This window comes from Coregonus lavaretus (genome assembly GCF_964263955.1).
Source record: "Coregonus lavaretus genome assembly, chromosome: 5".
In the NCBI taxonomy this organism is placed as follows: domain Eukaryota; kingdom Metazoa; phylum Chordata; class Actinopteri; order Salmoniformes; family Salmonidae; genus Coregonus; species Coregonus lavaretus.
The window spans coordinates 37,828,127-37,844,149 of NC_139992.1; the positions used below are offsets into that span (position 1 = coordinate 37,828,127).

A 16,023-nucleotide genomic window follows, 5' to 3' on the forward strand; every position below is an offset into this window, starting at 1 on the left:
GATAAGAGCGTCTGCTAAATGACTAAAAATCTAAAAAAATCTTTTAAAAAATTGGTTCATTTTCACATATACATTTACATTTTGGCAATTTAGCAGACACTCTTATCCAGAGTGACTTACAGTCAGTGCATTCGACTAAGGAAGATAAACAACAACATATCACAGTCATAGCAAGTAAAACATTTCTGTAATTGTTACTGAGAATGTTGTTGCTGTTCGGGCCGTCTACTTACAAATGTATTTCTGTATTTTAAAATACAAAATACATGCATTTTAATTAAATACATGTAAAAATACAAGTATTTTGTGGTTCACTTTGATACGTTGATCTTTATTGTATTTTGTAATTGTATTTTGTCCTTTTTGCCCATTCCCGATGCATAAGCCTACATACCCAATTGCTCTCCAGGAGGAGGGTTGGCCAACATGCAGATGCAGAGTCTGCCATATGTCTTACAACAATCTGATACTTTTAGATCCCTGAGGGGGAGTGAGTGAGTACAGGTTTCCGGGAGAAAGGGGAGAATCTGAATTGGGCTACAAGTCTGGACTGTTGAGATGTAAACTATGTAGACAGACTGTGCAGTTGAAGGACATGTTTGTTAGTTTAGTCTATACAAAAGGATACTTTTGACAAATAACATTGCAGCTGCAGATGGGAGTCTGCATTTATCCCAAAATACTATCTGGGACCAAACTGCAGTAGCCTAGGCTAGTCGTATCTTTTATAGGTCAGGATTTGTATAGTGGTACACTAGGCCACAGACATATTTACAGTATGGTATGTTAATTAGTCCATTATGCAGGGCCTACAGACATTGAGGCCTAGGGCTACTGTGAGACCACATTGCTCAATTATGTTTATCAGAAGTATTCAAATGATCAATTCATAATAAGGCCTTTAAGCTAGCACTTCATTATAAATTGATGACAGATGTTTGTTTGACGTTTCAGATGGCCACGTGACCGTTAAACCAGCGGGATGTTACGTCACTACTCACTACTGTTTAGTAGCGTCATATGCGGACCTTGCGTTTTTTCTCTCCTATCGCGCCCCCTCCGCCGCGCTCAATAGGCTCTATGCACGCATCACTTCCGCATTGGCGTAAGGATGCTTGGGCATTTCCGGTTACCGGAAAAAAACATTAAGACAGTGACAGTAGACCGTTATGATGGCAGAGATGACGTTTACAAGGTGTTTGCTGGAGTTGCCTAAAGTATCTGTTAATGATATACGGAGGGTTGTCCAGACATCCAGTACGACACCACGTGGCAAACTGGATAAAGGCTTCAAATTTTACATTTCTTATTTTCTTTACAACTTTGAAGGTAATATGCTAACGCTAGCTAGCCTGAGCTAGAAGCCTTGCTTTGGTGTTTTAAGTCATGACTCCGTCCTGCTTCAGGTTAATCATGCTTTAAATCAAGTTTAATCATGTGTATATACCTCTCACTTCATGTGTTTGTACTTTTATGAAAGTATCAGGTAAAAACAGGGCTACAAATGAGATCTCTGTGAGAGCCCACTGCTACCGCTCAATGAAGAAACTAAAGCCACCACACCAGCTGAGAGTAAGACTAGATTAAGTGACACGTTAAAAGTTCTGTTGAACTTGTTCAAGGTTCCGTTCAACACATGTTTTACTCGTTTAATGTTACCACAGCTTTGATTGCCATTGCTAAGAGAACACTTTAGAACTTTAGTGGTTTTCACGATAGCTGAACAGTGGTAGCCTAATACAGACCAGGGTAGCTGAGTGGGAATTGCCATGCTTTGTTGTTGGGTCTGTTGTAAACAAATTGGAGTTTGGTTTGAAATGTAAACAATAATGAGATTACTACTTTTTCCTGACTTGATGACTGCAATGACAGTAACATATTCCACTCAGCTATTCTTCGAACTGCTGATGTTCTACTCAAAACTGTCCTGTCATCTTTACTTCTTTCTTTATAAACATATGGCCCATCTTCCTTGCTTTTGTACATTTACATTTACGTCATACTTGTACTTGATGTTTCTACTTTTCAAGAGGAATTAGGAGCAAAACCTTCACTCTATAGTTGTAACTTTACTGTTACCGTTCTAAAAAAGTGAGCGCTGACTTGACTAATTTACTGTCTGTACGATAATCTGTGGCTCAATAAAAATGTTTGGAAAAAAAAGACATGCATTTCATAACATATTTCATCACAGCCTATTTGTTCCATAGCCATCCATGAGTGTTCATTTTAGGATTGTGCTGCCAACATTAGCTTTTGGTTGCCCAGGCTTTAACCAAGGGCCCATTTTGATAATTGACCAAAAGACAGGCAACTGTGTAAAGTTGATTGATGCTGCCTGTCAATGAAAGAGGGATTACTGTACTGAATAATTTATGTTCCTTAACCCTGCGAATGAGCCGCTCAACGTGGACTCTCAGTCTGGCAATCGATTGTGTCTTCCTGACCTCTGGCTCAGACAGTTGTGCTCTCTTACACAGAAAGGTAGGTATGTGGACCTTGCAGGGCACACAGTCTTCTACAAGGAAACCCTTGTCAACCATTATGGCCATAGATGGGTTTAAGATAGCCACAATGCCAGACTGCTTCAGAATCTCTTTATCGCTGATGGCACCTTCATAGAGAGACGACACAAAGGTTACTGCGCCGTGAGGGGCCATCCCAATTAGTCCTTTAAATGTACAGTGTGATTTATAGTTCGAGAACACCTCACTCTGGAGGAGAAGAGAACTAGGTTTTTGGCAGCGTATTTCAGTACAGTCCAAAATAATTTGTGTGTCAGAGTAACCCTGAAAAACCTCTGGCATGTGAGATTTGACAGTCTCCTCATCCAGCCAAATACCCACAGCCCCTAGTACAGTATACAGGAAGTTATCCCATGTATTTATGATGCGGCTTACAGTTGACTGGTGGATTTTGAATCTGTGGGCCAGATCCTTCTGCATCAGACCCAATGACAAGTAATTCATGAAGAGAAAACATGTGTCAATGGGTTGAAGAACCTGAAAAGAGTAAGAATTCCATTATTACCTCATTACACAAATAGCTTAATTTTCAAGATGATAAGATGATGCAATATATCTTGCTTTGTAAGAACAACTGTAAAATATATTCACCATTGCATTGCCAGTGTGAGGGACCTCATCAGTCTTTGCTACACTTCGTGCTCTTGTCACCCGTATGATCTTGCAGGTGGCTGGCTCTATCTGCTTCCAAAAGCCCATCAGGTGGGCATGACTTGCAAACCTGTGGGACATACGTGTTACATTTCTATATGTTAAGTGTCCATACACAACATTAAATTGCAAGCATGTTAGCATCCTTATTGACAGTTATACAACATCTTAGAACATTTGGCACTAAGGTCAGAAACTGGACCACGCACACGTCAGTCCTTTTGCTTACTGCTCTTCTCAGTATTTTCAAATACAATTAATGCGCTAGTTGATAGCCTAGATCTAGATAGTTTTAGAGAGATACTTTACTCATCCCGAGGGAAATTCAAGGTTTCCAGTAGCTTACAACAACACACATCACACATGCAACATTTAAACAGATAATAATACTAGTCATTGTTGACAGCTCAAATACATAGGCCTATATATTAAACACATTGGACATTTTAATTTACCTTGTGAAAAACCTTATGTCATCATCAGATCCAGAAAACCGCTCCAAGCAGAACTTGCTGCTGATAGTTATCTCCTCAATTTCATTTCGGAGCCTTGCTATCTCTACACTAAGTTCTTCATTGTGGTCAAGGGACATATCCAGCGCAGCAGGTTCAGTACTGTTGCAGTAGTCATGGTCAGGAGGACAGTCCAATTCCACAGACGGATCATTCATGGTTCCTGTGTTGGGACGCTCCGTCCTTTCCCAAACTCCGGGCCGTGGGGCTGGAAGACTGAAATTGTTGATTTTCAAACAGCACTGGAACAGCTCCCTTCTTCAGATGTCTGCGCCCAGCTGGAGTCGGAGGCTCTATCACATCTTCACTTAGAAAGTGTCGGCTGCAGACTCGTGTGTTTGTTGTAAGAAAGTTGACTCGTCGAATGTTAATCACCCACCGTTTATGTAATTCACTGTCTTTGGGAAAAGTTTAAAAAAACTAACAGAAGAATTGCATCTGGCAGACACTGTACATTGCGGCACACAGCAGTGATGGCTGGAAGAGCTGTCATCCCGTTTTTGAAAGGACACTTTCGTACGTTTACACGTCATCGTGTTATAAGTCAAGACGAAGTATTACAAGTAAAAACATTAACATAAACATTAAGATAAACAACAACGACGACGAAAATTAACCGCTTCGGATGTTTTTGACGACAAGCATTCAATGCTAGCATACGGTAGCACAGCATTCTACGATAACCGGAAGTTTACATCCATCCTGAGCTTTAACCGGAAATACGTCATGCTCGCCTGTGCATATCTGCCAACAGTCTGTCCAAATCTGTCCATGAAAATAAGTGAGAAATGTTTGTATGGCGGTCAATGAGAGAGAGTCAAATTTGGTCAACAAAAAATGTAATTGCTAATTTGCTACATGAGGCTTATTTGGTCTAATATAAGTTTATAATGGTTAGGTTGTTGTTACAAATGCACTGATATAAGTGGACACACGTGGCTTTTCGGCAACTTTGAAAAAAATGACTATCACAGTTGCAAAACCAAGAGGAGGGAACACTTGCGAAACAGACCAAGCAGACCAGCCCTGGGTTTGGGGTTTGAGAAGTCAATGAGAGAAGTGAAACATTTTCATTAGTTGTTAATTTTCACACAAAAAAATCTAAAGGCACAACCTAGATTCGAGCCAATGTCTTAAGTAGTTGAACGTGTTATTACTCCAACCTCGTGAAAGTGACAAACACATTTTAATTTTCATCAAAAACGTTATGTCGAAGGAGTGCCTTTGATTAACACATGCGCAGTTCGGCGCGAAACAACCAATTGACCCAATGACGTGTTTCTGCGCATGAGTTTAGCTAGCCAACGTCGCCATGACATTACCTACAAGCATGATCTGTGATTTCTTTTGGAGAAGCAATTTCTGCCTATCTTAATACTGTAAGCCTACTGTCTTTGACTTTAGTGCCTGTTGTTCACAAGCGTATCTGCCCTCTCATTGGCTAGAATGGTTCCACCTGATCTCGCCTCCTCCCACCTGCCTTCCATCTTTGAGGACATGCATTTCCATTGTTAAAGCGGCCACTCGACTATCTTATCAATATAATATAAAATCTTTGCTGTGGATCAGACGCGCTGTCAGGTGCGAAGCTGCTAATGACACCGCCGCAGCTCCGTTAAAAGTACAGAATGTGCCAGGAACAAAGAACAAGAGCTTCTCTCTGATTCTCTCCGAGGAGAGATCAACCATGGCCAGCTGGCGGAGAGAAAGCCCGCGGAACCGGGCAGGACAAGGAAGTGGCAGCATGAGAGCAGCGAGGAAGCCCCAGCAAAGAGATCCACCCAGCGAGGCAGTTGACGCGGGCGAATCAATGACAGAGCTGCCACAATGGTTGCGGCTCTATTTCTATGGGATGCACGGTGTCACTTTGGATATCCTCCTGTCGTCGGCACAGGGTCTTTTGGCTGACAGCGACCCCAAACTGTTCGGCTTTTCCTCCCCGTACCTCTGCATCATGCACTCGCTGACGCATTTCTTGCTGGAAAAAATATATTCGCAAAAGAAGTGCTTTCAAGGACGCCCAGTAGTTTTTCACCTTGTTTTCTATCCCTCTGTGTACATTGGGTTACAGATCCTGATTGGGAATATAAACACGCTGACCGAGCACGTTAGAATAGTCTCTGCCACTCATCTCGTAGTTCACTACCTACTGGCCCTGTACTTCACCCAAGTATTCCACAAGGGGCTTGCGCGGCTGCGCTACCACTGCCCCGGGAAACGGACCCTGGCTACCCCGGCAGAGCGCACACTGGAGCCGCTGCCTAATAACGGCCTGCCCGATGTTGTGCGATTCCTCTTCTTTGGAATGCATGGCTTTCTGGACGAGATCATTTTTACCTCGATATTCAACCTTGTGGAGAAATCGGATCGGACCATGAGCGGCCACACGTCCCTGTGGTCCTTCCTGATGTACGGGAGCTGCAGCCTCGTTGTAGAGAAACTCTACCTGCATTTGCACTTCAGACGGGGCTGGAGCACCTGGAGGCGACTCCCCATCTATATCTGCTTCATCTACACCTGGGAGTTCTGTTGGGGGCTGGCGCTGCGGCAGTACGGCGCATGCTCCTGGGACTATTCCCACTATCCATTCAACTTCATGGGCCTGATCACGCTCCTCTACCTGCCCGGATGGGTCTGCATCAGTCTCTACCAGGATATTCTGTCCAACGTTCTGCTGCGCGTGGTGGTGTGTGCCAAAGACGAGGAGCGAGGGCACTCATGGCAGGGCGCGGGCGTCAACGTCTGCCCCGTGTCCAGGAAAAAACATTTATTATAGGCCTAGGCCACGTTTGATCTAGGGACTATTGATACTAATACAAATGATGAAGAGGACATTTAAGATCATCAATGGTGTACCCGCACTTTGTAACATAATGTGTATTTCCCTGATGGAAATGTGGAATTGATGTAGCTGTTTAGACATCATCGTTTATCAGTGATTCTAACGATTAGCCTATCAATTTGTGACAGGTAGCCTAAACACACAGACATGCCTTGTCTGCCATTTCTGCTGTGATGACAACTGCCATTTCTAACTTTGATGTAGATGAAACAATTATATTTTACAATTTACACTTCACTTGCTTTCTCATGATTTTAGAGCTGTGAATTATTTCTTAAACTTTATTGACAAAGTCAGCCATATGCATGGTGGCACCTTTTGACTGGGTTGGTCTCTTCAATACCAGAGCATTCTTTGAACTAATTTGTGCATGGCTGCATATGCACATTCATAAGCACTTAATTGCTTAAATCTTATTACCTTAAAAAATGCATGACATTTAGAAATAAAATAGGTTCTCAAAAGTTCAAAATGTATGTAGCATGAGTTGTAATCGAACAGAATAGAATGGGTGGTGGACCGAATTAATCTCACTGTGAATCTTTTTCTGAACCTTAACCTTACTGTGTTGGAGTGCCTTTCTGAGCAAACCTACAGACAGCTGGACTAAAGACAAACTGAACTAGAATAAACTATGTGTGCCAGTTTCCCCCTAGTCCTGGCTGAACTGAAAAGGAAGCTCAATGGGGAATTGAAAGTGTGTTTTAGTCCACAACTTTAGGCTTAATCTGGGTCATGTAAACAGGCAATGTGTGCAAGTCAGACAGACCCTGAGGATCTGCTTTAGTTTTCTCCCTTGTTTACATAGGGACATCTCCAGCCCCAGGCTTGTTTACCTAACGTTTATAAAGCAGCGGAGTACGAGTCAGCTTTTTATGGTTTACACTTTATAGGTTGATCTGGAGTATGCAATATCAGGAGTCAGCAGACCTGGGTTCAAATACTACTTGAAATCTTTCAGACACTTTCACTGTTTGCTTTAAGCTGCCTGGAGTGCCAGATGGACAGGGTTTGGGGTTTGAATTTTTGCGAATATTCTATTGGTTCCATTACTCCAGGAAAGCTCAGTCAAGCCTAGCTAAAGTATTTGAAATTATTTCAAAATAGTATTTGAACCCAGGCCTGGGAGTCAGGTGTGGAGCATGTACAGTGAGGGAAAAAAGTATTTGATCCCCTGCTGATTTTGTTCGTTTGCCCACTGACAAAGAAATGATCAGTCTATAATTTTAATGGTAGGTTTATTTGAACAGTGAGAGACAGAATAACAACAAAAAAATCCAGAAAAACGCATGTCAAAAATGTTATAAATTGATTTGCATTTTAATAAGGGAAATAAGTATTTGACCCCCTCTCAATCAGAAAGATTTCTGGCTCCCAGGTGTCTTTTATACAGGTAACGAACTGAGATTAGGAGCACACTCTTAAAGGGAGTTCTCCTAATCTCAGTTTGTTACCTGTATAAAAGACACCTGTCCACAGAAGCAATCAATCAATCAGATTCCAAACTCTCCACCGTGGTCCTCTGTAGCTCAGCTGGTAGAGCACGGCGCTTGTAACGCCAAGGTAGTGGGTTCGATCCCCGGGACCACCCATACACAAAAATTTATGCACGCATGACTGTAAGTCGCTTAGGATAAAAGCGTCTGCTAAATGGCATATTATTATTATTACCAAAGAGCTCTCCAAGGATGTCAGGGACAAGATTGTAGACCTACACAAGGCTGGAATGGGCTACAAAACCATCGCCAAGCAGTTTGGTGAGAAGGTGACAACAGTTGGTGCGATTATTCGCAAATGGAAGAAACACAAAATAACTGTCAATCTACCTCGGCCTGGGGCTCAATGCAAGATCTCACCTCGTGGAGTTGTAATGATCATGAGAACGGTGAGGAATCAGCCCAGAACTACACGGGAGGATCTTGTCAATGATCTCAAGGCAGCTGGGACCATAGTCACCAAGAAAACAATTGGTAACACACTACGCCGTGAAGGACTGAAATCCTGCAGCGCCCGCAAGGTCCCCCTGCTCAAGAAAGCACATATACAGGGCCGTCTGAAGTTTGCCAATGAACATCTGAATGATTCAGAGGAGAACTGGGTGAAAGTGTTGTGGTCAGATAAGACCAAAATCGAGCTCTTTGGCATCAACTCAACTCGCCGTGTTTGGAGGAGGAGGAATGCTGCCTATGACCCCAAGAACACCATCCCCACCGTCAAACATGGAGGTGGAAACATTATGCTTTGGGGGTGTTTTTCTGCTAAGGGGACAGGACAACTTCACCGCATCAAAGGGACGATGGACGGGGCCATGTACCGTCACATCTTGGGTGAGAACCTCCTTCCCTCAGCCAGAGCATTGAGAATGGGTCGTGGATGGGTATTCCATCATAACAATGACCCAAAACACACGGCCAAGGCAACAAAGGAGTGGCTCAAGAAGAAGCACATTAAGGTCCTGGAGTGGCCTAGCCAGTCTCTAGACCTTAATCCCATAGAAAATCTGTGGAGGGAGCTGAAGGTTCGAGTTGCCAAACGTCAGCCTCGAAACCTTAATGACTTGGAGAAGATCTGCAAAGAGGAGTGGGACAAAATCCCTCCTGAGATGTGTGCAAACCTGGTGGCCAACTACAAGAAACGTCTGACCTCTGTGATTGCCAAAAAGGGTTTTGCAACCAAGTACTAAGTCATGTTTTGCAGAGGGGTCAAATACTTATTTCCCTCATTAAAATGCTAATCAATTCATAACATTTTTGAAATGCCTTTTTTTGGATTTTGTTGTTGTTATTCTGTCTCTCACTGTTCAAATAAACCTACCATTAAAATTATAGACTGATCATGTCTTTGTCAGTGGGCAAACGTACAAAATCAGTAGGGGATCAAATACTTTTTTCCCTCACTGTACAGTAGAATTACTTGGGATCAACCACCATGTATAGAGCCCTTTGTCCTTTGTCATAGATCTTTCTGCCTGTTTTATTTCCTCGTTTGCACTTGTACCACACGGTAGAGTCTCATGTTCTCTCTGAGGGGCCAAACACATACAGGATGTGTGAATACCTGGCACTGTGACTTTACATTTACATTTTTGTCATTTAGCAGACGCTCTTATCCAGAGCGACTTACAGTTAGTACTTCACTAGCAACCTGTTCCAACATTATACTCTTTGGAAAGTACGTTTGGAAACGTATAGTTTTAGCTCTTTTACTGATTTTATGATTCTCTAGCATGTTTTTTATGCATTTTACTTCCTGCCTTCATCAGTCCTGGGGATTCCGTGAAACTAAGATTGGAGGTAACTGAAAGCTGGTAATACGGATGAGTTATACATGTCCAAGGAAAAAGATCTGATAACATATGTTATTAAAATATTTCAATTTTTGCACGTGATTTTTGTCAGATGATTATGAATATGAAGTGTATCTTTCATGCCGTGGGAGTTTCCTGGCCTGCGCAAACAAACAATACCTTCCAGTCTTCTGGACACTCACACTGGACTGACTGAAATAACAACATTCTTTTCCTTTTGGTTTGTCATTTCAAAATGGTGGGCTTTTGTTGTGGGCGATGCAAAAGAGGGATACACATGGCCCAACAGTAACTGCCTGTCACGCCCTGACGTATGGAACTCTTGTATGTTGAGTCAGGGTGTGGAAATCTATGTGATGTTTTCTATGTTTAGGATCTAGATTCGTATTTCTATGTTTGGCCGGGTGTGATTCCCAATCAGAGGCAGCTGTGGCTCGTTGTCTCTGATTGGGGATCATACTTAAGTAGCCTGTTTGCCTACTACGTTTGTGGGATCTTGTTCCTGTGTTTGGCTTGTATTGTGTATAGCCTTGGACTTCACGTTACGTTGGTTTATTTGAGTTAAATAAACATGTTCGCATACCACGCTGCACCTTGGTCTGACCCGTCTCTCAACGATCGTGACACTGCCTCAGTGATGATGAACAGGACAAGAAGTTACTGCCTCGATGATGAATAGGACCAGGAGTTTCTTTACTGGTTATGTGGTCGGGGAGAACCTCCTGTCCCTGGTAAAGTTGTTATCTTAACTATATGATAATGTTTATTTTAAAACTTGAGGTTTGGAAATCATTGATCAACTGTATTTAATAATAGAGTACAATTATGTCCTTTATGGCTCACAATGAGGAAGGAAAACCATGTTTATGTTATAAATGAGGAGAGACTGAAGTATTCTTGGTACAGTATGTCCATGGTGAAATTGAATTGAATCAATCACTGGATGGAAATAGTGTAGCCTGTAAACTGTACATTACTTATAACTTCATTAAATCTCAAAGAATTCCATGTTGAACCGCCAAGGTGGTTCATGTTCATGTTGTCTTGATTTACACTAAATTGCTTGTATTTACAGGTTTTCTGTGCTTCTCTCAGATCAGCTGCCTAGGAAAGTTGCACAATGTCATAAAACACATAAAATGCCTGACCTTTTACAGGAAACCGCATCTCAAATATAAAGTCAACACTGCTCTGAGTGGATCAAGAGATACTAAATGACTCTTATCTGTGCATAGTGTCAGATTGAGTCTGCATGAGAGGCAGAGATGAAGACTCTGGTTTTTCCACCTCTGCACTGTTTGTTAGGTGTGTGTGTGTAGGCTAGGCTACCTGTGGAAAGTTGTCAAGGATACCATTCAGTGAGGTTGGAGGGGTAAGGTAAGAAGAGCAGGACTGTTACTGTAGGGACCTGTTATGTTCTCATATCTGATACCCAGCACCACCAGCCTATCTGATTGGCCATAAACATCAAGGGGACAACACTGGCTTATCTAATTGGCCGGATGACCCTGGGCTCATTATCTCCCTGCAGACTTCCTTTATTTGTTAGAACAGTAGAACACAGATACTAACACAGCATTTAGTGTTGATGTTTACTGCTTCACTCCTGGCTCTCTGAGGTATCACTTCTCTGTTTCCAGTTACAACACACGCACTCAAACTCTTAATAGGGTTGTGGGCCTAAGTTCAGAAGTCTGGCAAAAATTCAAGGTCATTCTCTACAGAGTAAAGCAGGCTAATGCTTAAATGCCAAATGTCTACAGTAATCTACTTTAATGCTTAATAAGGCTTTGGGCTCTACCGTGGTCTCGCACTCCCCTCGAGTTTCAAGGAGTGAGGACGGCTTCCAAAGCAAGGCAGGAGTCATCCTTACACACAAGGTTTATTATTATTATTAGGGCAGGGCAAGGAAAATCTTATATTACACTTTTGGCCATGTACTTTAATTAGTCATTCACAATATGTGGAGAAGAAACTATTAGCACCTCTTGTCAATGTCATTTAATAAAATATTTATAATATCAGCTCTAATAGGTGCCTGTCTTCACAACATCAACACTGTGAGGGTCAGTAACACAACAGTGAGTGCAATAGACAACCAATGACACTGTAAATATTCACAGAGACAGAGTCCCGTTTTTATTTTCAAATACACTCACATGATATGCAAATAACTACAGGAGAAATGTTGTCACAGAAACTATCTCTACTTGCAATACACTCATCTTTGTTCCTGTCGCAACATGTCAATGTCTTTAGGCTATTTCCAGCTGAATGGAATTAGTAGACGTATGAAGCTTTATCATTACTGCAATGTGAACTTTAAGGCACAGAGAGAACAGCAACCTGAAACTCAGGTTTTACAGTACTGCATGGCACACACTATAGTTTCTCCTTATGTGCAATCAACACTTTTAGTCAACATTTTACCCTAAACCATCATATGCCTGGGATGTTCAAGTACTTACCTCTTATTACAGTATTATTAAGTAGGTCAAACGAGAGACTTGTGCCACCTTGTGTATGTTACACAGGACATAGTCCAGTTACACAGGCCAACACTCATGATCCATCCATCAGTGTTTCAGTGTTTTTTCAAGTTCTCCTTAATGGTTGATTGTTCCATATCAGCTATCACTTTATTCAGTGTCTTAGTCTTGTCGGACAGACCCTGATGCTTCAGTCTGAACACCAGCGCTTTAGACAGGTGTATGGGCAGCTTTGGGGCACATGTCCGTCCTGTATAGCATTGACAGGTGAACCTCTTGGAGAAGAGAGTCAGGTCAGCCAGACTGGGCGTCCCCAGGACCATGTACGTGTTCCTGGCCCGGAGGATACGGAAGTTCCCTGAGGACAGGTGGAGGTAGTGGTCTGACTCGTAGTGCTTCCGGATGCAGCGGCCATTCCCCTGGCACAGGAAGTCGCTGCAGAGCTGGGCGGCGGCGGTCACGTTGGCGACGTAGGGGTTGAGCGTGGTGGTGAGGTACGAGGAAAGAGCCTCACACGACGCCTGTGGGGAGGGAGGGAGGGAGAGAGAGAGAAAGTTGGAGGAAATGATAACTCTTCAAGGTCATGCGCACTGGTGAGGTACTCCTAGAGAGCCTCACAGGATGCCTGTGGGAAGGGAGGGTGGAGGGGTGGAACAATACATCAAAGAAAGTTCAAGTGGATTCATATGTGCTGGAATATTCTATTCATGGTGAGAATACTTTTGTTCTGCTTTCGTATAGTTTTGTTGCTTAAAATTATTTCTGTGTCTCAAATGGCACCCTATTCCCTCTAATGTAGTCACTACCTTTGATTGGCCCTGGCCATTTGGGACACAGCCATAGTGTCCGATAAGACATTCCAGGTCCACTATGGCTGTGGTGTTTTCTGTCAACATTAACTGAGTGGGGTCAAAAAAGTAAAAAAATGTATACACTCACTACTGTAAGTCGCTCTGGATAAGAGTGTCTGCTAAATGACTAAAATGTAAAAATGTCAGTGGTATTGGCTTTCAGTGAGAGTGGGGAGTATCACCTTCAGTGGTCCCTCCTTGAATGCATATTTATTTATTTTAAGATGCATATTGATGCCATAAATTAATGGTGCCACCTGTCAATGATTTTAGAAGGCAGGATAAAGATGATTTAAATGGTGTCACTGTCCAGATCCAACTACACTTGTAAGATATCCAGACACAATGCGTGCCTGACTACCTCCGGAGGTTGTGAGGAAGATCTGATCACAATCAGATCACAATGCGTCTTTTGATTGTCTACATACAGTACACCTGTCTGAAAATGTGGGTACAATCAGAATGTGGACAAAATTAGGACAAAGGATGCATGTTAGAACCAGGTATAAACAGGGCTAGAGTATCACCTAACCTTGTCATTGTAGTCGGCACTGGCCCCCCACAGCACGGCTCCTGAGGCCCCCACAGCAGCACTCTCCCCGATGGTGCTGACAAGGTCCCCCTGGAGAACATCACACAGTTAAAGCAAAGGGTTATTATTACAGTGGTAGGGGGTATGACAGAGGTAACTGCACCTCAGGACAGCATTGCTCTAACCTCAGATCCCCACCATCAACCTGCTTCATGTGTCTGGGGGGTAGGGGCTAGAGACTCATTTAGGATTGGTCAAAAGCCTCTGTAAGAAGCATATTTCTCACCTGGCTGAGAAAGCGTCTGTTCTGGTCGATGAAGACGGGTCGTGTGTACACGTAGACGGGTGCGGTGGCGGGCCGGGCGGGCAGGGCAGACACCCTCAGTGCCTCCTGGACTCGGTTCCTCACCAACAGGGCGGCGCTATGCCTGTCCCTTAGAGATGCCTAAAGGAGGCACAACAACCACATAGGAGTTAGTCTCTCTCACCTTACCTACAAACTAGCAAGCACCAGACTTTTAGTATAGCCTGCCAGACTACACAGGAGATGGCAAAACCAAAACACATCTGGCTACCAGACTAGGGGTAGATGTTAGATTATGAATTAGTAATATCCTCCCCCGCCCCCCAAAAAACATTCTTACCTGCAGGTATATAGAGGGGTAGAGTGCGGAACTAGCCTCCCACAGCCAGAGCAGCTCATCATTCTGCCCCCTCACCTCCTTGGAACATCTCCCTGTGTATCCCGGCTCCATCCAACCATGGTTATAACAGTTGGGGAACAGGTAGAATCCCCACTGGTAGTTGGGCCTGAGCCGGCTACCCAAGGACAGAGTCTCTGCCATGTAGCTGCGGGCTGCGGCCTGGAACTGCTTCTTGGCTGTAGCCGTGGCAAACCGGGCTGTGAGGGAGCGGTCCCTCTGGCGGGCATGGGTCACTGATAGGGTCCTGTAGATCCACTTGGAGCCCCAGTTCCTGGCCCACAAGGGGCGCCAGTCCTCCCAATCGATCACAGCCAGGCCACGGGCCGTCCTGGAGGGGGGTGGAGTAGTAAAGTTATACACTTATTATGCACTGATCTAAGGTCAGTGTTGTGTCCCCAACTCTCCCTTAATGGTTAAGGTAGTGTTTGAACATGGTGAATTAAACATTGATCTGTGCCTAAGGGCAACCTCTACATGGAGAGGATGTACTGCAGTAGAGTAGCAGTTGTAGTTGCCCCTTAGTTTCAACCTGATGGTTCATCATTAAGGTTAGGATTTTGGAGCTGATTCTAGATCAGTACTTGGAGGGGATGTAGTAGTTGATGTCAGCGCGGGCCTTGGCCAGACTGGCCCTAAGGTTTCCTCTCTGGGGGATGCCTCCGTAGAACTGCTGCCTGGAAGGCAGGTCCACGTGAGGGTAGAGGCCCAATCGGTCAGTATAGAACAGAGACAGGAACTGACCTGGCACCTAGAAGCAAGGAGGAAGGAAACACAGTAACGTTTTTGTTAGGATAAAGTTATGTCTTGTACTTCTCGCAGTAAATCGCTGTTAGGACATTGAAGTATATGATTGTTTTAGGTTTGATGTGTCAAACACTGTTTTGGATATCATTCATTTTTACACCTGTTAGCAGCTTTCCAAGAGGTATATGTGTATTGTTTCTTACCTTGGCAGGTGTGGCCACGCCTCTGTAGGGGGAGGTGTCCAGGGAGATATTGTACCTGTTACAGACCAGATCTGGGATGTTCCAGGTCACTATGAAGGGCTCACGGTCAAACAGAGGGGGAGCAGTGTGGGGAAGACGATGGGGGGAGGTTTTGGGCAGACGAGGAGTGGAGGTTTTGGGTAAGGGATGCATGGAAGAGGGAAGAGGAGCGATTGTTGTTTTGGGAAGAGGAGGGACAGTAGTTGTGGAGAGAGGAGGGGTGGTAGTTTTGGGATGTGGACGGGAAGTTTTGGGGAGACGAGGACGGAACGTTTTGGGGAAGGGACTGGTGGTGTGGGGGAGAGGAGGAGGAAGAGAAGGGAAGGTTTTGGGTAAGGGAGGGTTGGTAGTTTTGGGAAGACGAGGGGGGGAGGTTTTGGGGAGAAGCGGGCGGGAGGTTTTGAGGAGGGGACAGGTGGTATGAGGAGGTGGAGGAGGGGATGTTTTGGGGAGGAGAGTGATGGTGGTTGTGAAGAAGGGAGGGATGGTGGTGGAGGAAATATAGAGGAGAGGAACGGGGGAGGACTGAGAGAGAGGAGAGGTGGTGATTCGGGGGAGAGGAGGGATGGTAGTTTTGGGAGGACGAGGGCGGGAGGTTTTGGGCAGATGAGGGTGAGTGGTATT

The 16,023-nt window shown here is 44.1% G+C and overlaps 2 protein-coding genes across 2 annotated transcripts; one reads left to right on the forward strand and one right to left on the reverse strand.

The window, feature by feature from the left end:
• Positions 1-5,273: 5,273 nt before the first annotated feature.
• On the forward strand, positions 5,274-7,391 carry LOC311129496 (transmembrane protein 229A-like). The gene has a single exon (XM_084161790.1). It carries the CDS (start codon positions 5,376-5,378, stop codon positions 6,462-6,464), a length of 1,089 nt encoding a protein of 362 aa, XP_084017916.1. The 5' UTR covers positions 5,274-5,375; the 3' UTR covers positions 6,465-7,391.
• A 5,030-nt stretch (positions 7,392-12,421) lies between these two features.
• Positions 12,422-15,552, reverse strand: LOC311129246 (hyaluronidase PH-20-like; the record flags this gene model as incomplete). The annotated part of the gene is made up of 6 exons (XM_084161542.1): positions 12,422-12,847; positions 13,710-13,799; positions 13,996-14,154; positions 14,354-14,741; positions 14,995-15,161; positions 15,361-15,552. The coding sequence occupies 6 exons, from the start codon at positions 15,550-15,552 to the stop codon at positions 12,422-12,424; spliced, it is 1,422 nt and encodes a 473-aa protein (XP_084017668.1).
• Between the last annotated feature and the right edge of the window lie 471 nt (positions 15,553-16,023).

What these genes read in the sequence shown, in the direction of transcription:
- LOC311129496 (XM_084161790.1), top strand. Translation starts at nt 5,376, where the DNA reads ATGGCCAGCTGGCGGAGAGAAAGCCCGCGGAACCGGGCAGGACAAGGA.